At 37.9% G+C, this 27866-nt stretch overlaps 7 protein-coding genes and 1 long non-coding RNA gene across 11 annotated transcripts; 4 read left to right on the top strand and 4 right to left on the bottom strand.

Moving 5' to 3' along the window:
- Nucleotides 1–830: 830 nt before the first annotated feature.
- On the bottom strand, nucleotides 831–7386 carry LOC105285320 (transcription factor GAGA). Of its 2 annotated transcripts, XM_011349461.3 has the most exons (6): nucleotides 7030–7385; nucleotides 5985–6425; nucleotides 5777–5879; nucleotides 3947–4342; nucleotides 1702–2129; nucleotides 833–1597 (listed from the first exon to the last, which is right to left on the bottom strand). In XM_011349461.3, the coding sequence occupies exons 1-6, from the start codon at nucleotides 7207–7209 to the stop codon at nucleotides 1382–1384; spliced, it is 1764 nt and encodes a 587-aa protein (XP_011347763.2). In that variant the 5' UTR covers nucleotides 7210–7385; the 3' UTR covers nucleotides 833–1381. The 2 variants fall into 2 exon arrangements, with proteins under 2 accessions (XP_011347762.1, XP_011347763.2); XM_011349460.3 differs by lacking the exon at nucleotides 3947–4342 and having other exon boundaries at nucleotides 831–1597; nucleotides 1702–2114; nucleotides 7030–7386.
- A 1701-nt stretch (nucleotides 7387–9087) lies between these two features.
- LOC105285326 (probable oligoribonuclease) lies at nucleotides 9088–10565 on the top strand. Of its 3 annotated transcripts, XM_026975541.1 has the most exons (6): nucleotides 9088–9197; nucleotides 9573–9641; nucleotides 9726–9887; nucleotides 9979–10038; nucleotides 10126–10199; nucleotides 10345–10565. In XM_026975541.1, the coding sequence occupies exons 2-6, from the start codon at nucleotides 9603–9605 to the stop codon at nucleotides 10466–10468; spliced, it is 459 nt and encodes a 152-aa protein (XP_026831342.1). In that variant the 5' UTR covers nucleotides 9088–9197; nucleotides 9573–9602; the 3' UTR covers nucleotides 10469–10565. The 3 variants fall into 3 exon arrangements, with proteins under 3 accessions (XP_026831342.1, XP_026831340.1, XP_026831341.1); XM_026975539.1 differs by having other exon boundaries at nucleotides 9089–9197; nucleotides 9979–10199; XM_026975540.1 differs by lacking the exon at nucleotides 9088–9197 and adding an exon at nucleotides 9204–9323 and having other exon boundaries at nucleotides 9979–10199.
- On the bottom strand, nucleotides 10434–11468 carry LOC113563644. Its single transcript, XR_003407565.1, has 2 exons — nucleotides 11415–11468; nucleotides 10434–10866 (listed from the first exon to the last, which is right to left on the bottom strand). It is a non-coding gene; the product is annotated as an uncharacterized LOC113563644 (long non-coding RNA).
- A 315-nt stretch (nucleotides 11469–11783) lies between these two features.
- Nucleotides 11784–13466, top strand: LOC113561457 (histone H4). Its single transcript, XM_026967785.1, has one exon. It carries the CDS (start codon nucleotides 12106–12108, stop codon nucleotides 12415–12417), a length of 312 nt encoding a protein of 103 aa, XP_026823586.1. The 5' UTR covers nucleotides 11784–12105; the 3' UTR covers nucleotides 12418–13466.
- Nucleotides 13467–13752: 286 nt separating this feature from the next.
- On the bottom strand, nucleotides 13753–16796 carry LOC105285328 (histone H1B). The gene is made up of 2 exons (XM_011349469.3): nucleotides 16633–16796; nucleotides 13753–16140 (listed from the first exon to the last, which is right to left on the bottom strand). Exon 2 carries the CDS (start codon nucleotides 16138–16140, stop codon nucleotides 15463–15465), a length of 678 nt encoding a protein of 225 aa, XP_011347771.1. The 5' UTR covers nucleotides 16633–16796; the 3' UTR covers nucleotides 13753–15462.
- A 1150-nt stretch (nucleotides 16797–17946) lies between these two features.
- On the bottom strand, nucleotides 17947–19741 carry LOC105285330 (short/branched chain specific acyl-CoA dehydrogenase, mitochondrial). The gene is made up of 2 exons (XM_011349471.2): nucleotides 19655–19741; nucleotides 17947–19496 (listed from the first exon to the last, which is right to left on the bottom strand). Exon 2 carries the CDS (start codon nucleotides 19482–19484, stop codon nucleotides 18234–18236), a length of 1251 nt encoding a protein of 416 aa, XP_011347773.1. The 5' UTR covers nucleotides 19485–19496; nucleotides 19655–19741; the 3' UTR covers nucleotides 17947–18233.
- A 564-nt stretch (nucleotides 19742–20305) lies between these two features.
- On the top strand, nucleotides 20306–22020 carry LOC105285332 (histone H3). The gene has a single exon (XM_026967784.1). The coding sequence runs from the start codon at nucleotides 20838–20840 to the stop codon at nucleotides 21246–21248; it is 411 nt and encodes a 136-aa protein (XP_026823585.1). The 5' UTR covers nucleotides 20306–20837; the 3' UTR covers nucleotides 21249–22020.
- Nucleotides 22021–23157: 1137 nt separating this feature from the next.
- LOC105285331 (transmembrane protein 145) lies at nucleotides 23158–27857 on the top strand. Its single transcript, XM_011349472.3, has 5 exons — nucleotides 23158–24248; nucleotides 24333–24840; nucleotides 25049–25186; nucleotides 25275–25530; nucleotides 25612–27857. The coding sequence occupies exons 1-5, from the start codon at nucleotides 23680–23682 to the stop codon at nucleotides 25797–25799; spliced, it is 1659 nt and encodes a 552-aa protein (XP_011347774.1). The 5' UTR covers nucleotides 23158–23679; the 3' UTR covers nucleotides 25800–27857.
- The last annotated feature ends 9 nt before the right edge of the window (nucleotides 27858–27866 follow it).

Genomic DNA, 27866 nt, shown 5'->3' with positions numbered 1-27866 from the left:
ACGTGATTACAGGTCCATAATTAATTACAGCAACAGACAAAACAATCGAGTTGCAATGAAGAATTACGATAATAGGTATGTACAAGTCACAAACTTACTCTACAAATGATATAAATAATATTATTTATAAATATATTTCTCTCTTTCTCTTCATAAAAATTCTTAAACTTAATATAATATAATTTTATATATATAGTAAATATTTAATAAACGGACAACAAAATACTGCAAAGTACATACGTAATATTATGTCAGAAGAATGATATCGCGTTCCATACAATTGTTATATCATAAAATTTGAATTCGTAAAATGATAAAAATTATTTCGCAATGTATACTGGCCATGCGCAACAACTTTTCCTAAGTGTACAAAATATAACGACCATATAAATATAAAACTACTATCATTCACGCAACGATTCAAGACATTTTTCGGAAATGCTTAGTATATACAGGGTGTTTCCTAAGTAAGTAGACAAGCTTAAGGAGGATATTCCTTGGCTTATTTTAAGAAGAAAAGGTCATATAAACATATGTCCTAAACTGCTTTGTTTTCCAAAAAAAAGTACATCACTGTTTTCGTTCACTTTTCGTTTATTATAGAACAGTTTGTGTTATTGCAAATGAAACAAATGAAAAACAATAGTAACCAAAAAGAAAAATTATAACGAAAAAGAAAATAGTAACTAAAAAGAAAAATAATAACATTACAGTAACTGCTGAAAATGTCCACCTGCAGCCATGATACTGCAGTGCTGTACTTTTTTTGGAAAACAAAGCAGTTTAGGACATATGTTTATATGACCTTTTCTTCTTAAAATAAGCCAAGGAATATCCTCCTTAAGTTTGTCTACTTACTTAGGAAACACCCTGTATATATAAAGTTTATTTCAGCTTTCGCCAAGAAAGGACTTGGTTTACACTCGGAAATGCTTAGTAATATATGCCTACATCACAGTAGTTCATACATACACACGCATACGTATACTCTTGTATTAAATTATAATACTCAAATCATTTTTGACGTAAATTGCTAAAGCTAGCTTGATACAAAAGGGCAATAAATAATATAATAAACATCCACGTAACTATGTGAATAAAATAAAATATGTTAACAAGTTAAAATATGTATTAAGTCCATAAAAGTACGTTTTAAATTTATGAATCAATTTCAGGATGCAAAACAATAAATTCACATTTACTTGAAATAGTTAAGTTTTATATTACGATGAACTATGTTCTCGATAGTTTTCACGAATAATTTCATCGGCACGATGTAATCAATAATACGAATTTTCAAAGTGACAAGTCTTCGATACATGCATGTACGAAACTGTATAAGCGTGATACTCGCACGCTTCATCAAAACTATCACAACTGCTTAATCTTTATCCGATTGAGTATCTTTGTCGTTATCTTTGTTCTGTTTGGCGCATTGTTTAATGATATTAACCAACATATCCAATTTGGTAGGGCGCATTATTTGCAGAACCATTTGTGCCTCTTCCAGAATTAAAAGGCCATTGTGCGCGTCATTGGCAGACAGATTGTGCGCTAATATCACATGCCGTTTCCAAGCTGCGTGCGTCGGGAGAACCTGGCGGGATAATGAATACAAGATATTATTCGTCGTGGCACACAAACCAACACCAGCGATTTAATCAGATCTTTATTTTATCAAAGAGCCGATCAGAAACTCACTTGTAAACACCATTTGCAATTAAGGGATGGAGAAATGGTGTGAACGGCTTTTATGTGTCTTCTGCGGAAGCCCCAGCTCGTGTACGCTCTGTCGCAAAACGGACAGGGAAACGGTAGGTACGACGGTCCACCTTTCATAGTTTCTTCCGATAAATCTGTACCGCAGGAGTCGGTGAATGTGGGAAAACTGGGTTGCGAGACTTCATGGCTGTGCTTTACGAGCGAATTCGCAGACTCCACTTGATCCGACGTTTGTTCGGCGCGAGAGTGATTCGGTGAATCGGACGACGGGTCCTCCAAGATTTTTGTGACATTCCATGATGAACTCTGTCCAACTGCGAGCGGATCTCTCTGAGTTTGCAGTTGCGAAAAAGAGTGGCAAGTTTCGGCCGTCGAACTGGACTTTGATGAGCCTGCAACGAATTTCAGTTTTCTACCATTTGATTAATTCTTTTTATGGAAATTTAATACGTGAGAGTCAAATATATTGATTGATGTCGTAATCATGTAATGGTATAACTTGATTGATATGATAATAGCCATTGCTTTACATGAGAATTTATATTTTTCCTACTTACGTAATATAAAATTAAAGAAATAGAATTTCACGAATTATACAGTCTGTAAAAATAATGGCTCTTACGAGTATCAGAGAATGCTCGCATAGATACGCAGTATGCGATGAGCAAAGGTATGTAGATGGTAGGTAGATCGAAAATAAGGAGACAATTAAAAATGTAAAATAGGTTTATTTGCGACCAGTCGTATGTCTTGCCTACAATAATATCAATTTAAACAATGATCGGTTCAAAGCTGCTGGTATGTTCCAATGATCCATCTGCTGCTATCGCGCGATCGAAATGATTGAAATGAAAACGATCTTGACTTTACAAGTAAACGGAGATCAAACGAACGCCCTCACGCGCGAGTCCCGGGAAAAGGGTACGCACGGAAAAGGGAATCGCGCGTACGTCGATACGCAGTACATATCCTAATAGTTTGTGGCGCATTCTGAGCGACCCTTCCGCTCTGCGACTTAAATACTCTACAAGCATGTCATAAATCACTATTTCTGTCGTAAGAACTACGGTTTCTCTTTCTTTAAGTGTACGTAGAGTCGCCGCGGTCGTGCACGCACGTTCACGCACGTGCGTGACCGACACGACCGACACGTGGTGTCATTCCCGTGTACATATATGTACGTACATACCATACATATACCTCTAAGTGAGTACGTGTACGTGTACGCGTTCGTGTGTGCATGCTCGTGCATATATCGTGCACGCACGCACGCACGCACGCACAACAGAGAATGCATATATACACGCACGCATCCTGTTCGTGTGCCGAAGTGTGAGTGGGTACGTGTGATACGTATATTCAAGTGCGAGAGAGAGAGAGAGAGAAGGAGACTCGCGTGTCTCCCCGATACGCCGACTTAATAATATCTCATGCCGTTTCACCGACAACGTGTGTTCTCGCATGAATATACCGTAAATAAACGATAAGGAGGAATGTTACGTTGTTCAAGGTGCGCCATACGAAAAACAAAGGTACATAGGCAGCTGGACGATTGACCTCGCTCGTTGAGCGCGTCGTGAGAAGCTGGGAGATTTCTTAAACGCACGCGGCGTGCAAAAACATGAGGAGAGATCGTACGGAGTGTCTCAGGGGAAGAGGTCTCCTAACGATAAAGTGTGGAAATTCAAACGAAACTACACGAGGAAGGCTCAGAATTATTCGGTCGTTCGCCATCCGCAAGCGGCCGAACGCTGAAGCGTATAAATGAAGTCTCGATCGCGTCTACGATGCTCTTCCTACAATCATCACCCTGTCACCCCTGAAATCTACAACCTAGGCTCGTCACCGCGGATCGAAGCGGATCGCGCTCGCCCCGATCCTATATTGCACGTTAAAAACTTGACGTTTCCTCGTCCCGTGACGTCACGTTACGCCGGCCAACCGTCCGTCTCTTCTTCCCCCGTAACAGCTAACGCCCGCGCGCGCGCGAATCTTACTACCTACTTACACCAAGTTTTTTACAACGTCCTAAGTATAAAGCGCGAAAGCTCATACCGAAGAGGAACAAACGAGGGACGTGCCCCGTGACGCGGACGTGTGAGAACAAACAGGGCGACGGGTTTACAAGAACGATCCTATTCCAGCCAGTGGAAACGTTTCCGTTTTACCCCTGACCTGAAACGCCCTAGTCATTGAGTGTAGACCGAGCGTCTCTGAAACAGATACCTTTTCAAGCCCCTATTGCTAGTGTCGATTTTGGTTACGCAATTTTTCCACACCTCCTCCCATTCGATGCTGTTGGGCGCGATGCCACTGAAGTGCAACAGGACTTCCCGGATTAGATGTATCTTGTTGCTGTCAAACTGCTGCTTGCCCATCTTGCCGTTGACGTTGCAGAGGATCCTCTCTTCCGGCGTGAAAAGAATCTTCATGAGGTCGCAGGCGAGATGATCCATCGGCCGGGACGACGCCCAGGTCGAGATTATGTCCGGACTCGGCAGGAGATCGGCATACGGTAGTTGCTGATACGAGTAAAGCAGCGGTTTGACGTCCGAGAATCCACTTAGCCCGGACAAGCCAGATAAACCGGAAATGTCTTCGGCAGGGCTGTTCCCAGACCCTGAACACACACATCAGCACAGCGCGCTTTAGACACGGGCTGCCCCACGTGAATTACGCGCACAATAAAGAAAATGCGAGCGAGTGTACGTTTTAAAGGCTATAATGAAGGACCGATCACGCATCTTCTATCTCACGCACGCACGCACGTACGCTTATGCATCGCCGATCCAGGCATGACGCCGCAGCCGACTTCATTTTTTTCTCGTCGACTCCCCGAATTACGCTCAAGTCGACTTCATTCTCAGAAATTTTTTTCCCCGGAAATATGGCGGAAATGAAAATTGCAAAGATTATTGCCAGTTTTGCGCAAGTACTTCATCGCGAATCAATCGAATCGCGCCTTGGAATAGCGACAAACAATTTCCACATCGATAATATCGTATAATACGAAATATGTTTTTGTTGTAATTTAATAATCGAGCCATAACGACATTTACCATTTGTACGTAATTACGTCGCTCTCATTGTCTTTTCAATAAGATTCTCTTTACTCGTGCACGCAATCTTCGCCTCTATCTCTCACACGGTACCTCCGGTAGCACAGTAAATAAAGGAAATGTGGCGCGCCAAAACGAGCAGAACAGAATGTGCGACGAAAGCGAACAGAAGATTCAAAAAAGCAATCTGCGGTACCAAAGAAAAAGCTTTGATACCACAGTAGCCGCCGAATGCACGCAAAGATAGCGGACAGGCGTACGCAATTATATGCAGCATTTGTGTACGTGATAATGAAAACAGTAAGAGCAGTATACGTGAATAACTCGTGATAAATGTGATAAATAACTTGTATTCCAATTCCGAAGAAGCGAAAAGTGTGCTAGAACTAATTGCTTCAACAAGATTCTGCACATTGATTAGTAGTGTCCCCCTCAAATCCTTGTTGAAGCTTAGTGCGATGTTCGTTTATCCATACGCGATAGATGTATCAATTATTTACAAATATTCAGCAAACGATCGAAAACTAGTCATGCGTTTTCTCTTATTTTATTAAACTCCAATTATTTAAATTCAACGAAATTCTGATAAACTCGATAAACGTATCTTTTCAGCAAAAGCTTTGCGTAAAATAAACTGCATAATTCACGAAATTTTTAATGTTAAAAATGAAAAATTAAAAATGATCTGCTACAACAGCAAATAATACTCTTAATTGGATTTTCACATCAAGGAGTTGCCTTCACAAGTACCTTTAGAAAAGTGTAACTAATACATACATACTCCGCAATTAATTAACTCGGAGATACCAGTGATTAAAAAAAAACGCAACAACAAGAGTGCAGAGAAGATTCAATGTTGCAATTAGTATAATACACGTTTCTCTCATATAAAAACATAAAGTGTGATATAACAGCCGTCCATTCATACATTTGCAAACTAACGGACACTAAATTGTACAAGTTTAGATAGAAGAGAACTTGATCGATCTACTCACCTTGATTTCCATCTGTTTGCCCCGTGTCTAGCCTTTCCACTGGATCCTTATCTAACGGAGATTGTTTTTGGAGATCTTCTACCGCCACTTCTAATGGTTCTATCTGAAATGCATTAGATTGAGTGCTATTATTTCATACACGCCATGATGTGCGATGCACACAATGATTTAGTTATTGTCACCATGATTTTCTAGTTTCTAAACTAACTTTCATCTCCAGACGATGGTATACTGGATTGGGTAACGTTTCAGGTAACATATACTCCCCATCCTTCCCGCTTTGATCGCTGGCTGCAGATTCATTTGTGTTTTCCGACTGCGATATTCTAGGCGTCAGCGCCTTCTCCAGAATGGAATTATTTTGTTGCTTGCTAACTTTCTGTTTCTTTTTAGGTATCTCCTCTTTAATCAACGGTACATCGTCAGCCACGGCCTGTTCTAATTCAGCTAGTCGTTTGTAGGACTCCTTTGCAAAAATATCTCCGCCAGACAGACCACGAATTTGCAATGTTTCCGCTGCTTTCAAAAGCGCAGGTAAGTTCTTTTGCTCGATATTCACTTCTCCTTTATATATAAATATAAGTAGTGCCTCCAATTCGCTAAAGTGTACATCCTGTAGTATTACAACCGGATGTTGACACGGGTTTGTCTAAAAGAATGAAAGAACAAATCACTAAAATGTCATTCTGTAGAAATAATTCTACACATCCACAGCATTTGACCTATTATTAATTCATCCAAATAAGAACCAACCAAGGTAGTTAATCTTGTCAAATTTTATAAGCCACATATATTGTTGCCAGGGTTGCACACAGCTGCAAGTATCAACACAAGGATTCCACAAAATTTCTAACATTTCTCTACGTAACAATCACCATTCAGGAAAAAATGAATATACTTCCGCCAAACAAAAATCACAGAAATCGTCCCGAAAGAAACTTGGAGAACCAATCATCGATCGACCGCACAGTGCTTAAACGATCGTCCCTATCTCTTCCCAATCTACTCGAGAAACGATTACGCGGTAAGCCTCTCTAACCTCGACGTCAAAGCGTCCCGTCAACCACGACAGCTGTCAAGCGCGTCGTTGCGTCGTCTCGTGGGGGCATGACAACACGCCGCGTGCCGAGGATCGCGCGACGCAGGCCTCAAGCGAGGTCTCGAGGATTACCAGCGAACGATGACGCGTCTTCTCGAAGGAGAAAACGAAACATCGCGCCACGACGAGCGAGAACCGCCGCGGAGAACCTCACCTGGAAGACCTTCTTGAAGAAGGGGCTGCTGGCCGAGAGTATCACCTTGTGTGCCGTGAGACACTGTCCGTCGCTGGCGAGAGTCACGTCCACCAGGCCCTCTTCCTCCCACAGACTCTCGAAACTGGTCGCGATATTGCTGAGAAAACTGTTCCACTTTAGGCATATTTGACTTGACATGCTCGCGAGGTCGGACGGCACGCTCGTAGTGGACGTAGGACGCTGCTTCGCACCGTGACGGTACGCGTACGCGAGCCCTCTCCTCACGCGACGACGGTGACAGCGAGCGCGACAGTGGGACAGCAGCAGCCGTGCCAGGCACGCACGAACATCGTCCGACTCCGGAGAGCACCACGACGAGCGTCATGGCGGCGCGCCTTCGCGCGCGGAATTCGAACGCGACTCGTAAAAACTGCTTCGTCCTTTGGCAAACTCTTAGTTAGCGCGCGAATAAATGCGTTTTCGAGTACGTACAGCATTCGATGGGTATTATTTATTTACGCGCGATTTGCTTTCGACATGTCGCTACAACGTGCACGATTCGTCTCTATTTTAAATTCGTTTTACGTGCCAGTACGTTTATTTGTTCGTTTCATCTCTGCGCTTTTTTATTTGATATTTATTTGAGGTGAGATAAATGTATAATTAATACGAGGTCGAGAGGATTAATATATTTTTATTTATTTATTTTTATATATGAATTATTTGAGTTTATTTATGAATGTAAAAGGCGATATTATATAATATATGTATTCATTATGATTTTTTTAACTACAGATAAGATTTACATAACGACAAGTCACTATAAATTTAGATTTTAGAATAAGAAAGAAGCTAAAAGCAAAATAAGATGTATAATGAAAAGGAGTAATACATCTGCATCTGCAAGGATACTAAAGATAAATAATAAGGGATAGTAAAATTTCAAAAAGTTTTATTTTTCCTTCGACATTTTACGAGCATTTCCCCAGAGGCAATTTCAAATTTGAAAATTCGAATTTAAATTAGCTGAAAAATTCTCTAGTTACCATTTCACATCGTACAAATAGGTTTAAGCTATTACTACATTACGTTCATTTGAAATGTACGTCCATGAAATCATCGTTATTTTATGAGAAAGCAACACGGACAACGTTGGATCGAAAGGCAGAGTCGTACCATGGTACGATAGGCTCACATCAAGGCGAAGTCGAATGTGCATGCGTGCATGCTTACGTGCGTTGCTCGCGTGCGTACGTTCAACTGTACGGGCTAACAATTCCCGCGTGCGTGCGTGCGTGCCTACGTGCGTGCGTGCGTGCGTGCGTGCGTGCCCGCTTGCGTGCATGCATGCTTGCGTGCGTTCGTGCCCATAACAGAATTCCATAATCGTTAAGGACTCACCAGGTTCTACCCTGTTTTATGTTTCAGCAGTAGCTACACGAAAATACAGAACGAAACTTTAACTATACAATATATTTCGATGCCGCTTATCGCAATAAATTAATCGCAGAATTAATTTGTTGTAATCAAGGAATGAGTTTTCACGATTTTCTTTGAATTAATGCAACATTTTTAAAAAATGCGAGCATTTTATCACGAAATTAGTTTATTAATATCTACTTTTATTAAAATTATTAGACAAATTCGCATATATTATATATTATACAATGCATAAATAAGGCATAAAATGATTTATTATGAAAGATTTCTTGACTTACGAAATGCATAAGTATTACAATTTATGGCGAACAAGAAGTTGATAAAACATTATATTATGCACAATATTATCAAATGCTATTTGTACAATTCTCTGTATAGTATTTTCTTTGTATATAGTAACGTTTGCATTTGCATTTAGATTGATTTTTAATCAATAAAAAAGGATCACGAACGTGTACATATAGTGCAAAACTCAAGTACGTTAAAAATTGAATTATGTTATAGCATTTAATATATACAATATTTATTAAAACATCTATAAAAATATAAATTAAAAGAGATACATATATAATTATATATATTATATAAAAATTGTTTACGTATATTTATATAAGTTTTAATTCTTCGCTCATATACCCAACTTTTAAAATCCAATTTCTGTGTGAGATCAATAGTATCATGGTCGTTGTGACAACATTTTGAAAACAAAAAATTATCAACGTTCATTTTGTAACACATCGTATGCGGTAAAATTTTATATCATTCATATTTATCTCCTACAATTTCTTTGTATTTATAAGTGCAATGTTATAAATGCCATATTCAAGAAAGAGCACATGTCTATCTGCATACATACTTCGAAATAATTTGAGGTTATTCCCGTGAATCCATATCCACTTATACTTACAGTATAGTGCGTGTATAGAAATATCATTTTTTCCATCTCTTTCACATTATCAATTTTTGACTTTTTATTCTCTAATTTCTGACAAATATATATTATATTGTATAATAATAAATATTATTAATATATAAACTAAATGATATTATATTAGTACTATTTATCTGTCCTCAAATCTCAATTTACATTATTGTCTAATAGTGCATATATTCTTTTATAGACAATTATAATAAAAATTATTTAACAAGAAATGATGTCCGAAAACAATATTGCTTGGATTGATATGGAGGTATGAAAAATTGCAAATGCACAATATCTTTTAGTGATTATAAGGAACGATCAAGAATTAATGTAAGTCGATACATTTTTACAGATGACTGGGCTTGATCCACTGTCAGATCACGTATTAGAAATTGCATGTATTATAACAGACGAGAAATTAAATATTATCAGCGACGAATTGAATATCGTAGTACATCAGCCAGATACGATTCTATCCCAGATGAATGAATGGTGTATGAAGCATCATGCAAAGGTAAGCTCTTATGTCCACAAATATAACGGTTTTCTTATATTTCCTAGCATTTATGAAATATACTAATATAATAACTAATATATGATTTCAGAGTGGATTGATCAAAGATTCACGTTCAAGTACAGTAAGCATACACGAAGCTGGAGAGAAAGTATATGAATTTTTAAAAAAATACACTCCCACGCATAAATGCCCGTTGGCTGGAAATACAGTGTACATGGATCGCTTATTTTTACAGAAATACATGCCACAAGTTAATGAACATCTTCATTATAGAGTCATTGACGTCAGTTCAATCAAGGAACTTGCCAAGTATAACTAATTCCTTTATTTTCATGAACAAATAGCAATGAATACAAAGTTAATAATAATAATAATAGCATACTTTGTCCTAGATAGTTTAAGTAATCATGATAGAAAAAATACAGCTTTCTTAGTGAACTTTTGTGAGTTTCAGGAGGTGGAAACCAGATGTGTATAAATCCTTACCAAAGAAGCAATTAGAACATAGAGCTTTGAGCGATATAAAAGAAAGTATTTCGGAGCTGACTTACTATCAAAAACATTTATTTATGTTATAATGGTAACAATTGTGCGCTATAATGCTGTAAATCGTTGTTTAGTTCAAAGTGTACATATACTTATCAATGTATCCAGAATAAAATCTCAGTTTTTCAGTATCAATGCAATTAATTTAAAAATTGTATGCATAACTGTACAATGTATATTCAGATAAAGAATTATTTTTCACTAAGTACACTAAAAGCATAATAAAATATGCTGAAAAAAGAGCGAAAGAGTGATAAAAAGGGTAAGTGAGAGAAAAGTTCAGATGACGATACTAGTATGGTAGCTGTCTTCGCTCATGCGCACTCCATTTCGTGGTACGCAAAGTGAGTTGCGTTGTTGTGTATCTGTGGCTTTACGTCCTGGTAACGTATAAGCTGGTTTTAAGAGCATCCTGGAGTCATCTGTATGCCTGCAAAATTTGTGAACGTTAATCTTTTTATTGATTGTATATACACTCTTTTTGGATAGAAGCTTTTTATACATGCATTATATTTAATGAATGCAATCACAATAAAGTATTAAATATTGCAATTATTGAGTCTTTGAATAATAAGAATCTATAACATTAATTAAATGTCACCAAATAAAAATATCACTCTAATAATATTAATAAGACGTTAACGCATATACAGGGTGTTTCCTCTAACTGTAGCACTTAGAATATCTCTGCTTCCTTTGATGATATGAAAAAAGTCAAAGGACGAAAATTGTTCGATTCAAAGAGACTAGTACTCTGGTAAAAAAATTATTTTTTTTAATGTGACCTTTCACAAGATATCAAGGTCATGAACATTTTTTTAAACGAGATGGTATATTTTCCTTAACGAAATGATGTAGCTTGTAAAAAAACAAATTCAACCATACAGAATATGTTGACCTTCAAATGACTTTGAGCCACAAAAATCACGTTTAGGAAAAGAAACTCTATTTATTGTATGTATAACTACAAAGATATACCTTTTTTTACAGATGTTCGAAATGATCACCGTTTACTTCGATACACTTTCGAATTCGATGAATAAACGATTGTTTTACGTTTTTGAGAGATTCCGGAGTAATTGCGGTGCACGCACGCTGAATTCTTTCTCGCATATCTTCAGGTGTTGTCGGAATATCGCGATAAACTTCATTTGCACGGAACATACTCAACGAATCATTTCCTGATCGCTGGATTGGACGTGGTGGAAGAATTTCTTGGCCGGCTCGATCACCAGATCTTATGCCTCTTGATTTTTTTCTTTGGGGACACCTAAAAAATGAAGTTGCTACAGTTAGAGGAAACACCCTGTTGTATATTATCTTTTTATATTATACAAAATTTATTATATATACAATATACAGAAGCAGATAGTGAAAGAGAGAAAAGGTTAAATTTAATAACATTAATAAAACAATTGTTTAGTAAAGAACAAGTTCTATCATAGAACTTTACAATACTACTACCATTACATTACTTTATTTCTACTGCAGCGTTATTGGTTACTGATACAGTAGTGGGGATACACTTGGAACTCTGTAGCGTCAGTCATTGGTTACTGATGCCGTAGTGGGGATACATCTGGAGCTCTGCGTATATAAACACGGGCCAGGTGGTCAGCGCAGCCACTTTCTACCGAAGCGTCGTACAAGTTCGAGCCATAATCCAAGGATGACTGGTCGAGGTAAAGGAGGCAAGGGATTGGGAAAAGGAGGTGCGAAGCGCCATAGGAAGGTTCTGCGTGATAATATCCAGGGTATCACCAAACCAGCCATTCGTCGATTGGCTAGACGTGGTGGCGTCAAGCGAATCTCTGGCTTGATCTACGAAGAAACACGAGGCGTGTTAAAGGTCTTCCTCGAAAATGTTATTCGTGATGCGGTTACGTACACCGAGCATGCCAAAAGGAAGACTGTAACAGCCATGGATGTCGTCTACGCGCTGAAACGTCAAGGCAGAACTCTTTACGGATTTGGAGGTTAATCTGTTTTCCACCGATCAAACATCGATCAAAGAACGGCCCTTTTTAGGGCCACCATATGAATCTTGCGTCAAATCATCTATATCGTTACACACAATACATAATTTATTTCAATCCAATAAAAGTATTTTGTTATTCTTTGTAATTTACTGATTTAAAAAAGATATTTACGTATCGAGTATGACAAATATGAGCGATTCGTTTGTCTTACATTGCATTATAAGAGTACAATAGTGTTATAATTTGAGAAAGTTCATGTTTAAGGTCTCTTCACGCATATCCATGACGTGTCCGCTCAGTTCTGTGATTTTCCGTCAGTATCAGTGCTAATATGTATAATTTATTTGTAAATGGACGTGTTCGTACATGTCCGGCGTAGTACCGTATTCGGATCGTTCAATGTCAGATCAGTAGGTATTCGTGGATTGTTTATTGCAAACGATATTTTTGTTTCTTTACGGACGCGTTCCAAGGCTCCAAACCAAGGAGATAACTTTTTTGAGGTCAAGTGGATTTGGATGCAAATAGAATATTATGTTCATTGCATTTTCAATTTTACAATAAAATTACGTTTAATATAATATTTACTTAACAGAAAGACCCCTGTGTGTTCTTATATTCATACAGGAATTTTTTGGCTCAAACTGAATGACGAACAATTAATTGAATTAGAATATATAATAAAACGAATTCAGGCCAACCCAGAGAATGTATTATATTGACCATGTAACCAGTAGAGATTATATTATAATATAATATAATAATTATATTGACAACTTGTATTCTACACAACTTTATCAGAAAATTCGATGCAAATACGTAACAAGTGTCAATAGGGATGGAACTCAAGAAAGAGTAACTCTTGAAAATCTACCTATTCAGGATAGAAATGCAATAAAAGATGCTTTTCGAGATTTAATTAAAGATTATTTTAATTCAGAGGTTAGATCTGTGCCGTGGGAAGAATGCACAGTTTAAAAGTAAAATATGTTATAAATAAATTATGAACATTTATAATACCGTTATATTTATTTTGATAAGTAATATCTAAAATAAATAAAATAGACAAAATCTACAATAAATACTAATATAATTATACCAATATACTAATATATAATTTACCATCTTCTTTCATATCTGTTCCAATCTTACTCCAAATACCAAATTTAAAAGACGTATCCATATATTTAGGATGTGATAAATTGTATATTTCAATTAATTCTTCGTCGGACAGTACGATACTACGTTGGCGTCCATTTAAAAACAAAGGAATTATATATACATATATATATTAGCACTGATATTGATGGAAAATCACGTAGCTGAGCGGACACGTCATGGCTATTTTTATATTAACAATAATACATGTACATAAACATAATTTTAATATGATAAAACTTTAATAAGAACAAGTTATTCATTAATGTTATATCTCACATTCTTTTCATGTTAGTGATATCATTGTTTTCTATTTGTGACATTAAATAATTCTGACTTTGTAAGTACAGTCTTGGCCAAAAGTACTAGGCACCCTCACTTTTATAACGCATTCTTCGAGTATTTCTTGGAAATGATTCTATTGTTAATTTTTATTGTATTGAAATGTTTAAAAAATATGTATATCAAACGTGTCGAGATCAATTCGCATTCGAATAGAAAACGCACAGGCAGAAAGAGAATAACTACGAAACGTAAAGATCGAAAATTAATTCGTGAATCATTAAAAAAGCGGAAAAAAACATCTTCTGAGTTAGCTGCTGCCTTCACAGAAGGCACAGGATCAACAATTTCTGCTAGAACTACGAGAAGGAGACTCGTAGAAGCTGGTCTCAAAGGTTGCAAGGAAAGAAGCCTTGGCTCTTTCGTGTCGAGAATAGTTAAAAAATAGCGACACTGATTACTGTCGTAATCAGTGATTTTATAAAACTCGACGTTAATTTGTATGCGCAATTAACAAGTTTTATTAATTTTGTAAATAAGAAAATAATAACTATATTTCCGAGTAAATCTGATCTATTCAATTTATTTTATTTATTGAAATTGTTGGGTTATAGTAAATCAAGCCTTGATATTTGTGCAATTTAAATAACTCAGACATCTATAGAACATGAAAATAAAATATTTAGTGGCTCAATGGTTAATTAATAATAAATTGCAGATTATCAGCTGCTGCTGAGGAACATGAATGTTTTTGCTAACTCTTTCTTTATCTCTATTTAGTATAGATAATATACTACTATTTTCAGAATTTGAAACACATATTGATGAGAGTCTAGAAATATCTCTAAATACAAACGAAGAGATACAAACTTATGGAATAATTCAACCTCTTGAATCTTATATACTTTACATAAAAAATTTTTAATTATTTTACATATTACCATCTTTTGGTAGTTACAATACTGAATCTCAAGCTATAAGTACCTCGGCAAGCTGGATGAGTTACACTGCTGATGTATTTAACGTATCTTTACCTTCCAATGTAGTTGAACCTGCAAAAACACCTGGAAAACATATTCAATATCGTATTACAAACAATGAGATACGTGTCGATGATCATTTTGAGCGACATGCTCATTAAAATTAATATTATATTGAAGATTCTTCATATTTAACAGGACACAGGAGAGCAGAATAAAGGTGAAACAAAAAAAAGCTTAAGTATTAAAGCTGCACCTGAGAAAACAAAAATACTAAATACTTAAGAATTTGCTACGCTCTATTTGACATGTGTTGTTCGTAATATACAATTATTTTTATATCAATTTTACTTTATATTATTTGCATATGTATAAACATATAATACTATAATAATAAAGTAAAAGTTGTGTAAAAATAGTTGTAGATTAGAAACAACATACACGCACACGTATGTATATATGTATTAATTAAAAGATAATTTTATAATATTAAAATGTAGCTTTTTCATAAGACGAGAGGATGCTTATTGTGATAAAAATTGTTCCTTGTCAAAAAGAATGGGGCCCTGAAAAGGGCCAATGATTGCAATGGAAATTACGATTGTAAATCGATCTTTTGTAGCGTAATTATTTCTTTGCTGTGGCTTTTACGCTCTTTGTTGCGGCAGCTTTCTTCGGCTTGGGTGCCCGAACTTTCTTAGCTGCCGGTGCTTTCACGGCTTTCTTAGCCTTTGATAGAGTTTTTGTTTCTGCGGCTGCTTTGCTCTTTTCCGATTTGGTAGCAGCTTTCTTTTGGGCAGGCTTTGGCTTCTCCGCAGCTTTCCTAGTAGTTGCTTTCCTAGCAGTAGTTGCTTTCGTGGCAGCTGGCTTTCGCGTTGTTGTAGTTTTCTTCTCTACTGATTTAGCTTTCCTAGGCTTTGCTTTAGTAACGCGCTCGACCTTAGCCTTGGATTTAGGTTTGGATGTGTCTGTCGGTAACTTGAAAGATCCAGAGGCGCCTTTGCCTTTAGTTTGAACGACAACACCCGATGAAACGGCGGTCTTCAAGTATCTTTTAATGAATGGAGCAACCTTCTCAGCGTCGATCTTGTAGGTTGCCACAATATACTTCTTAATCGCTTGGAAAGATGAACCCTTGCGATCCTTCAGCTTCTCTATGGCTGCTATTACCATTTTAGAGGTTGGTGGTCGCGATGTCTTTTGCTGCGATGTCTTGGCCTTACTCTTGCTACTCTTCTTAGCTGGAGTAGGGTTGCCCTCGGCAACCGCAGCGCCTGCATTCCCAGTGCTGACCTTATCCTCCATCTTTAACAAATAAATTTTACAATTATTGCAGATGCTTTTCTGAAATTCATATTTAAAGTACTGTTGCGTTTCATAAGAATGTCAAGAATGAGCAATCTAAAAAAAGGATTTAATAGTATATCGAAGACTCAAAAGCGCATTGGTTCTAACTTAACTTTGTTCAACAAAACAAGAAATTCAAGTTCCTGGTCTTTAAATTTGTTTGTCGCGCCGGAATGTTCTTTTTTCAATTGGAAAGCAACAAAACTGCAGTGTTTGATATACCGTTTGTCGGATGCCATGGTGTTTAAGTTGTTTCGTGAGGTTATGTTGTCAGCTGCGCCAAACTATATAGCGTACTTAAAATCTCAAGATTAGCACTTTGAAACCCACTAAACGGCGAAAAATATAATATAATTTGAATTTAAAGCGGAGATACGGTCGTGTGTGATTAAAGATAAAAGCACCGAATTAATTTCCACGCCTAATATAACGCACACTAAACATGCTCACCTCTATTTATATCCGTAAAACGGCGATACAGGAACACCTGATGTCACGCTTTAGTCAAATTGTACGTCTTGTACAAAATTAATTGTCCGTGTCTTAATATCCCACGAAGAGCAGAACGATCAGATTACTCCTAGACAGCTAGTCGTGCTGCGAAGTCGTGCTCCGAGTTATTGTAATGATCCCACGGACCATGGAGAGAGCTCTCGCCAATATGTCGACTAGTTGGTTTCACTGAAAATGACGAAGCGGTAAACATATTCTCACTTTGCGGGGTTATTTTTCGGAAACTGATGTGACTCGAAATTTGGGAAATGGATCAATCTGTAGCTATATGTATGTGCTTCCGTACTGGGACACATCGGCTGTCCTGACAGTCACCGGTTTTCGTATACGATCTCATTTTATCACTTGTGTCTTCTCCCGTTGATAGCATAGGTCACGGAAAAACACGAAAACTAAACTTTTCTCGAGACATTTTCGATATTAGCCTTTTAAAAAAAAGTTCCGAGGGACCAGCGCCGAGTTCTAGATCAATCATTTCCAATCGATATCGGTCTGTATGTCGAAAATATGAAGATTAATTCGCGATGTCTCGGGATACGACATGCTTCTAGAGTGCACGAGGCGAATGGCCTTGTTGCTTCATAGTTTAATGGCATATAATGCAAATCGATAAATTCCTCGATCGGATTTTTTAATAATTCTCCACTGTAAGATTTACAATTGTCAACTCACCAGCAAATAATGTCAATCTCAAAATGCTTGTTTGTAAAGTGTAAGGAATATTACGCAGTTTATCGTACGGCTACATGATATATTCTATAACTGAGAAGAGAACACAAGAATTCATTTTAATAATGTATTTCTTATTAGTTTCACTGTTCCCAGGAATACTGATCATTAACGAAATAAGAAAATCAAAATAATTTTTCGACTTTTAAAAAGACTACGATCTTGAATTCCGAAATAACGTGTTCTTTTCGAAACTGCATAGACTATTACAGTCAGGTTATTTTACTTGTTTTATACAATTCTATATAAATATTGAAAAGAACTTTTTAACGAGTTAATAAAAATTGAAATTGTCCTGAAATTATTTCAACATAATGTGTTAACTCGTAATATTTCCTAAAAAAGAATTAACGTAATATATGACGTATCCTGAATCCAAAATATAACGTAATACTCGTCATTTAACGATGTAATAAAATTGGTCTAATTATTAAGTCTAACTATTTTAAGGTTGGCTGAATATTTACTTAAATAAAACAATAATTAATTCTAATTATCTGAAATAAACGTTCGATGCTAATATATATTAAAAACATCTGACATTAGCTTTATTTAATTGTGTACACTGATGTAATTCTTAACACTACTTATTTCGATATATATGTATATATTAACTTATGTAACTTAACTAAATTAATTGAAATGTATATTACAATATCTTTTTTATCAAAAATTTATCAATTTAAAGCTATGTAGGCTGTGTATGTGTCAAAGTTTCGTTTACACGTTATGCATACACTAGATTTTAAAAATTAGGAAAACAATATAATCAATGAGCACAGTAATCATGATAATCATTTTTTCTGTCTTTAGGAGTATTCTTTGCGAATACACTTTGCAATCGTCGACAACTGTATATTGCTCGTGCCCTCATAGATGGTACCGATTTTGGAGTCTCTGAAGTACTTCTCCTGAGGAAAGTCAGTCGTGAAACCAACGCCTCCCATGACGTCTATGCATTTCGCAGTTACGCGACATGCGGTCTCGGATGCGACGAGCTTTGCCATGGCAGCTTCTTTTATAACGTCCTTTTTAGCTTCGACCAGTCTCGCTGCATTGTAAACGAGCAATCTGGCGCACTCCAGTTCCGTCACCATCTGCGCTATCTGATGTTGCAGAGCTTGAAAGGAGAAGATATCCTGCCCGAATTGTTTCCTCTGCAACGTGTACGGTACGGTGGCGTCTAAGCACCCCTGTGCCGTGCCAATCATTTGCGCTGCGATACCAATCCTACCCTCATTCAGGAATCCAGCCGCGTATTTATATCCATGTCCAAATTTCCCCAGCAGATTGTTTTCGGGTATTCTAACGTTCTCGAAGTGAACCATGCAGGTACCCGATGCCTTGATACCCATCTTGTCCTCCGGTTTGCCTACCGTCAAACCGGCTGTATCGCGGTCTACGAGAAAAGTCGTGATGCCACGGTAGCCGGCGGAGGGATCCGCGTTGGCGAAAACCAGGAAAAGCCCCGCGACGTCGGAATTTGAAATCCACATTTTCGTGCCGTTAATCACGTACTCGGCGCCTTCTTTCCTCGCCTCGGTCCTCAAAGCGAAAGCGTCCGATCCTGACTCGGGTTCCGTCAGGCAGAAACTGCCTACACAGTTTGCGGTCAACCTGGGCAAATGCTCTCGCTTCTGCTTTTCAGACCCGACTTTGAGAATCAATGCGTTTAGCAGAGTGTTTTGGATATCTACGGGTACGCACACCGCCGGATCCACCTTGGCGATCTGCTCAATCGTTAGAATCGTGCTCATGAAGTTGCTCCCTGCTCCGCCGTATTCTGCCGGGACCTCGATCCCCATCAAGCCATTCTCAAAGAGTTTCCGCAATAACCCGTCGTCTATCCTTCCGTTTTTCTCCATCTTTCGCACAAGCGGAGCGATCTCTTCCTTGGCCAATTTAGCAACAGTCTCCTTCAGCATAAGTTCATCGTCTGTAAACTGCGTCAATGGACGTGGCTGATTCTGGAGACGCGGCGCATGTAAGTGCAATCTGCGTGTCACGGCCAACTCTTGTAGTAAGCAGCGGAAACCGGATCGGAGTGTGGACGGATACATTACAAATGCCAGCTGCGAAAAAATGGAGAATAACAAATAGCGAGTGCTCGTGCGAACGGCTAATAAGTACGTGTAACTAGCGGAACACCGTTATTAAAATGTCACGAGTCGAACAGAACGATTGTATTAGTAGTTTTATTAGTTATAAACTGTGCCGACTAGAAACGTACTGATAATAATCGTGCGTATCAGGCGCATTACCATGCGTTACTACGTGACTTCGACAGAATGTTCTACATGTATAACGAGATAGTACGTTCATCGGACACTAGATGTCTTACAGAGAATGATGAAGCAATAATAGTTTATCATGTTGATACAAAAAATTTATGTTGAGAATTTACATTGAGAAATAGCATGATTAAGGAATTTATATGATTAAATTAATAAGATATGATTAAGTTAATCAGATGATGTTGTAAAATGTTGTGATCACAGGGAAGGCCATGTGCTTTTTTGCATTTCTCAGTTTATTCTGTTAGAGGTTCACGATTATATGAAATTTTCATCTTATTTTTTTCTAAATTGTTTAGTTAAAAATACTTGGAAGAAATGGTTTCCTTTGGACAAACATTAGGATGATTCTGAAGAGGATCGACAAAATGAGTGAAAAATGTAGATACAAATTTAGGTTTGCGATTGCTGTGCGAGTAGATTTGTCTGAGAATCATCGTCTCTCGTTTAGTATTATTATAATATTATTATAATGCATAAAAAAATGTTTCAAAGAATCATACGTATGTATGATTTGACGTGATCACACACATGTGCCCAATACTTAGATATTTACTTACAATCTATAATTTATTCACGTGAACTGCATATCTATTCAGTTCTAGTATCAAAATTCTAAAAGCATTCCTAGTTTTGATGAAATTAATTTGACGAAAAATCTGCCAGCAGACAGATGTGTAGAAAAATGTGTAGCCTCTTTTTCTTTTATTTAAATAACAAAATACGACAACCCAGGTAACAAACAAACCTGCATGTAACGGATATCTAAATATCCGTTTATCAGAAACAAAAGTTGTGAGCAACCACTTTTTAAAATTCAGAAACGATCATATGGAGAAGATTAGAAAAAACCGATGTTTACAAAAAGTAGTCTTCTTTACATAAGTTACGAACAAAAGTATTCCTACAGCTGCATCAACAGCCAATCAGCGACCGATCATCTGCCGCGTGCGTTTCATCGTTCAGTCTATTCGCAGTCGATAGGGCTATCCCCACCACTGCTCCGTTAGCCAATCAGACGACGTGCAGGGTTTCTCCGACCGTATATAAGGCCGGTACTTCGGCTCCGCTTCACTTTGCTGTCGACTCGTACGTGACTCAGCAGCATTCGATCCCGACATGGCGAGAACCAAGCAGACCGCTCGTAAATCCACCGGAGGAAAGGCGCCTCGCAAGCAACTGGCGACCAAAGCTGCGCGGAAGAGCGCACCGGCAACCGGAGGAGTGAAGAAACCCCATCGCTACCGTCCGGGGACTGTCGCTCTCCGCGAAATCCGTCGTTACCAAAAGAGCACGGAGCTGCTGATCCGCAAACTGCCATTCCAGCGATTGGTTCGCGAGATCGCTCAGGATTTCAAGACCGATCTTCGTTTCCAAAGCTCCGCTGTCATGGCTCTGCAAGAAGCAAGCGAGGCTTACCTCGTCGGATTGTTTGAAGATACTAACCTCTGCGCAATCCACGCCAAGAGGGTTACCATCATGCCCAAGGACATCCAGTTGGCTCGTAGAATCCGTGGCGAGCGTGCCTAAATCTTTTTTTTTTAATCGGCCCTTTTCAGGGCCAAAAGTTTTTATCCCGAGGAACTTTCAGTTTGCTTTAAATATTCATTTTATATTTACTCGTATTTTTCATTCATAACCTCGAAGTTTTATGTGCAATACCATACGGATTTCCCACAATAACGGGCAAGAATAACGCCTAATATTGGCGCGCTTTTGAGTCCACATGATTGAATAGAAAGGATAATTATCGCTCGTGTGAGGTAACGTTCTGCAATTAAAATCGAGTAACCATTTCCTTTTTTTAGAACTTGATAGTATTTAATGCATTATTGTTCAATTGGTGAGGAATTCTGTACGAAGCCAGCATAAAATGCAGATGTATCAGAAGAGGTTAGACGCTCACGCGCTTTCAGTCTCTATTGTTCACGTGTAGGATAAAGATGGAGTAGAATAAAGGCGGGAAGTGTCCATCACGCACATGGGTCGAGGCGTATATATTCAGCGCATGCGTCCTGCGCATAAAAGCGCGCCAACGGTTGGCGTCACTCTTTCTCCTCGCCGCATAGCGTGTATTCTAGGTGAAAAAATATTCTTTGCTTCAATTATCGTCCAATATATAAAACGTGCACATGTCCAATATGTATTATTTCCTATATATTATTTAATGATGCTTGAATAAAGTTCTAGATAATTTTACTTTACTTTTGTTTGTACCTAGGGAAATAACTGAATTGTATGATTGAGGGTGTTTTTTCTTTAAATTTTACACAAATGCGTGTACAGTTATTTCATTTCAAAACTGTACGAAGAAACATAATCTGAAAGCAAACAGATCCAATTTACAAAATGTGTCAGCGCCGATAAGGAGGCTCTGGTTACCAGATCACGTTACTCGCCGCTAAAGATAACCTATCTCTGTATTCATACAAGAAATTCATAACTTCCATAACGTCACGTTAAAAAAATTTTAATTATCGCTTTCACAGTCAGATTAAAAAGACATTACAATTAACTTTGCGACTTAACGTACTTTACAATAATTATTACATTCATTATTAATAATGAACGTCTATAATATGCGACTTAAATTAATTGTCCGGCGAATGAAGCACGTAATTATATATATACACACACACACATATATACAGGGTGTCCCGGGTTTTAACCGACAAACTGCGGGAGCATATTCTACTAGTGGAAATAAGAAAAAATTCTTATATCGAGTTTGCTTAGAAATGCTTTATTACAAAGCTATAAACTAATATTGAAAAGAAATATGAGATAAGTAACAACGGAACAGTGTAGAATTTGGAAGGTCGAAGATGTTATGTTACGTGTATTCGCATGTATTCATGTTCACTATGTTGAAACGATTCAGTATGATTGTTACTTTCACAACAGTAGCTGTTAGATTTCAATCGTCGTGTGAACTAGCAATTACTATCAGAATGCCAAAAGTGTTTTCAAATGAGGAATACACCGATACTCATTTCGTGTACGGATTCTGTGACGGAAATGCACGAGCTGCCGTACGAGAGTATCAACGTAGATTTCCTAACAGGAGAATACCAGATAGATTTAAAGCAACGAATTACTAATTCAGTTACTGAGATGCAAGAAAATTTTCAGGAATGTCGTACCGTAACAAATTCTGTACTACGTCGATGTCTAGCTTGTATCGATGTGCAAGGACAACATTTTGAAATGCGTCACTAAATCATTGCGTAGATAATTTTTATTTTTGTGAAAAAATCCGTTGTTACTTATCTCATATTTGTTTTCAATATTGGTTTATAACTTTGTAATAAAGCATTTCTAAGCAAACTCGATATACGAATTTTTTCTTATTTCCACTAGTAGAATATGCTCCCGCAGTTTGTCGGTTACAACCCGGGACACCCTGTATATATATATATATAATCGCAGGCTTTCATACCGGCGCGTCCTTGGTTATTCTATCGCGTCGTATATTTTTGGCAGCTAGCGGGAGTCGGTTGATCTGCTGACCGAACGAAGGAATGCGAATGAGACGTTAGCACGTCGCGGCAAGCCGACTCGACGTGTGCGTGCTCATTTGAGGTCCATTCTCTTCTCGTTTCTTCCCGCGCGACAATCTCGGGACTCGCGCGCCGTAGAACGGAAAGAGAGATCGCTCAGGACACCGGTACAAGTCGACGCGAGTTTCTCCTCGTGAGAAACGGACGGTCGTGGTCGTGCCGTCGGGTGGGGAAAATCGATAGGAAAAGGCGAGTTCAAAGCGCGAGGGAGAGTAACACACGACGGGTCATTAACGCTCCCCCGATGCGCGGACGGCTCGGCGATCGTTCTCGCGTGCCTCGTCCGGGATCGCCGACAGTGAGAACGACGACGACGACGGCAATGTCGGTGTGGTGGAGGTGCCGTGAGGGTCCCGCCGTCGCGTTCCGATGAGGGCCGCGGGGGAGAGCGTTCGCGTCGCATGCCGAGCGGTAACAGCTGCGTGCGGTGTCGCGTAGGAAGATGCCGAGGGTATCCGTCGGCGGCTCTTGACGGCTCGTTAAGTCGAGGGCGAGGCGACGCGACGTGGCGCGGAAACCTACGGGATCGTCGGTGGAAACTGCCGTCCGACGGCTCTCGGAGAATGACGTCGGCCCCGCGACGCGAACGGCTGAACGCGCGCGTTCTGCGCGCGCTCGGCGTTCTGTTTTGCCTGCTGCTTTTGTGGCTGCCGGATTGCGCGCACTCCACGCACATCACCGGCACGTTCAACACGCGTGAGTTCTTCCGTTTCCTGATAAAGTTCGGCTTCCAGAAGACGGACCGTCACCGGCAGCGGGACTCGTACGGCTACATATTCGGCAACGTGACCGCGAGAGCGGACTTCGACGTGCCGATCACGCTGGCGATACTCGACCGCGGCCACTTCCTCGAGTACTATGGCAATCGCACGAGGACGGACAAACACGCCGCGTGCGCTTACATGTTCAACACGCTGAAGAAGAGTTCCTATGATCCGCACTGTAACGAGGAGGGTCAAGATTTCTTGAGGTACGTTGAACGTGATAATATCCACGGCCAGGGTTCGTGCTCCACGAATGGTGTATTAACTGCATCTCACTTTTGTGTTTGAAGGCGAGTGCCGTGTCCTAGGGACCAGCTGTGTCCGGACGAGGACTCGGTGTGGAATATCGTCAAGGGACATCAGTTCACGTACGTTATACAGGATTTCTGGCAGCCGCGCTTCTGGTACATGAGCCTGGTCGCGTGCTACAGGAACAAGACGACTTGTCAGTGGGAGTATTACAGCAAGCACGACGAGCTGGAGTACGATATCTGGCTGGTAAACGGCAACCCGAACATCAGTGGCCTAAACAGCTTGACTTACCAGTTCTCCTACGACAGGCAGAACACCATCGAACTGTACTTATTGTTTTTCCTGTGTTACATCATACTGGTGCCGCTGCAGTTGTACGCAGTGAGATTACAAAAGCATCCTGTGACGAGATTGTTCACCGCCAGTCTATTATTAGAATTCGTGGCAGTATGCCTGATCCTGATACACGTGTTGAAATTCGCACTAGACGGGGTGGGCTACGAGCAATTGGAAGTCGCAGGTGATATTTTTGATATCCTGTCACGGGTAAGAAAAATATCCACTTTCTCGCAAAGATATTATGCCAAATTAGATTAGAGCGTCAAAATCAGATACACTTTGCAATATATATTCTGCCAACGATAGCGTGATTGAGACTGTTTAAATTTCTTCGAAATTAGATAGCAATTAAATAGCAGCTTGATAGCACCTGCATGAAAGTAACTTTAATGTTACATTACTTTCGTATTTCCAGACGTCTTTTATGTTACTATTGCTCTTACTTGCCAAAGGATGGGCAGTAACGAGGATGGAATTAACGTGGAAGCCACTGGTGTTTGCGATATGGTTTTGTTACGGGGTCGTTCACATCTTGCTGTATGTATGGAACATGGTAAATATCATACCTTCTTATCCTTATTCATATATCGACTTGCAAAGGACACGAATTCATTTTGCCATTGTACGACTGATTTTTCCAGACGGAAGTCGACATTATCGAAGACATAGACGAGTATCAAACTTGGCCGGGATGGTTCATATTGTTATTCCGAAGTGCCATAATGATATGGTTTCTGTACGAACTTCGAAACACCATGACATACGAGCATAATACTCAAAAACTGAACTTTCTCCTGCACTTTGGTGCATCGTCATTAGTTTGGTTTATATATTTACCGATTATAGCACTTATTGCACTCCAAGTAAGTGCACTGTGGAGGTTCAAGCTGTTATTAGGTAAGTGACAAAGTTTTGCAGAATGTAGAAACTACACTTAATCTACGTGTGTCTCACGTTTCACGCGTTGGTGATTTGTAGGTATAACATACTCGGCGGACTGTTTCGCTTATTGTGTAATGGCCCATTTATTATGGCCGACCAGAAGCGAACAATACTTTTTACTTGCGCAAGGTGCGGATAACGGTGACGAACTAGATGAATTTAACGAAGCACCACATGTATTAAATAATTACGTAGAACCGGAACTCAGTAAAATAATAACTTAATTGACTTGCGTCCATTGGAGGTACGACATTATACTGATAAAATAAATGCGCGCGTTTTTAATTACGAACGATGTGATGTACATTTGCCAAATGGTCAGTTTGATAGAACGAGTAATACTCTGACGTGTGCCGTTGAACTGAAACTAAAATATCGTGCACATACTCTACTAATTAGAGGTACATTAATCATCAAAAAAATTCGGCATGTGATATAAATTAATGGACGATAGATGTAACTGATGAGTATGATATGAGTATGAGTTGCCAAGTACTTGCTATGAATAAATTTTTATTTGATGCATGGAACAGCCAGATATTAATATTGTTATTATTATATTACAATATTAATATTGTTCTTAGTAACTTCACATGTACAAAACGGACAAGTTACTCAACACTCATTCACAAAAAACGACATGGATTTTGATAATATTAACAAGTATTTTTACATAACATTATAATATTTGAACAAACAAGTGATTTTGATTATGTCAGGACATAAAAGTTAATGAGGTATATAATGATTACATGTAATCTTTCCAAATTACATATTTGGAAATTCATTTCCAAATATATAATTGTTTGATAATTTTTTGTTTTTACTTACTCATATCATATTCACAAATTTTGAATCTAACATATTAATTTTCGCTTATATCTCAGTATAAAAAGTCCAGTATAAAAACATCTACCTATAATATTATACATATTATGTATGTGTAAGAATCGAAATGTCATAAGATACACATTTTTAACGCCATTATTAATTCGTCGCTACGTCTTGTAATTATTCCACGTCTATTTCACACGAGGCGTATTATGATGTGCGCTTGACTAAGAACGAAAAATAAAAACATTTATGTAACTTTCTTAAAAGGATCTAATTTTAGTTGAGTGATGTAAAGTAGCATATGTGGCAGCTATGTATAAAATTATACTGATTTTACACTAGCGGACTTGTGTATAGCAATATGGAGTGCTTCAGAAACATGGAACAATTGGAAAGATGGACGTCTTTTTAATTATAACTTGTTTGCTAAATTTATACCGAGGCATCTGTGTAGACGAGCTGTGAAAGAAACTGGTGCATGATATTTTGAAAATTGTTATACGTTATCGTTTTACTTTACTTTTATACAAAAAAACTTAATAATAATATTTAATCTATCTCTAACTCTAACTCATTATCAAATGTATATTTTTTAAACGATATCTTTCTTGTATTAGAAGAAGTATTTATATGTAATAATGAATATTTATGGGATTTTTTCAAATAATTCTATGTATTGATTGAGTTGTTAGATAAAAAATATATATAAAAAAAGATAAAGGAATGAAGAGATGAAAGTGAGAAGGACTTGATATACGAGTTTACGCTAACTAATAAGTGCGCGTTTTCTTGTCACACTATTATTGCTCAATCTTGTAATAACTTAGATATAATATAGTTGTATATAAATTTTCTCTTGGAAATATTTTAATGCTCAGCATATAGTATATATATATATATATGTGTGTGTATACATTATGAGATTGATAAAGTCTTCATGACACATTTGTATTTCCGACACCTATTGAGTGAAAGCAGTTTTAATATATCTTTCTTTCTTTCAAGATTATTTAACAGTTTGTGTTTAGAACTTATAAACATATTTTCTAACTTGTAAACATATTTTTTGAGGACTACACATTTGAATATATGTTATATGAATTGTGCTTGTATAGATACTGATGTAGTGCATATGTATGTATATAGTTTACTTCCAAAAAGTATGCACGTCTTCAAATGTGTTTTGAAATGCTTTTTATAGATAAATGGAAAAGATAGTATTATAGCCGATATTATTTTAGTACAGTAAAATTGTTGTTATATTGTACCATTTTAACAGTTGTGAACAGCACAATATCTTGTTTAATTTTGTTAAATTAGATAATATATTTTAAAATTTAATTATGTTGATAGCAATTGTTTTGCGTATCTAATTTAAGTTTCCGACACATCTACAATTATGCAGATTTTTGGTAAAAGAAATACATGATTTAAATTGCAATTGAAAATTAATCCTT

Source organism: Ooceraea biroi, chromosome 2 (assembly GCF_003672135.1).
Source record: "Ooceraea biroi isolate clonal line C1 chromosome 2, Obir_v5.4, whole genome shotgun sequence".
Taxonomy (NCBI): Eukaryota; Metazoa; Arthropoda; class Insecta; order Hymenoptera; family Formicidae; genus Ooceraea; species Ooceraea biroi.
The sequence above is the reverse complement of the archived record's forward strand: the minus strand, read 5'-3'. Positions and strand labels throughout refer to the sequence as shown.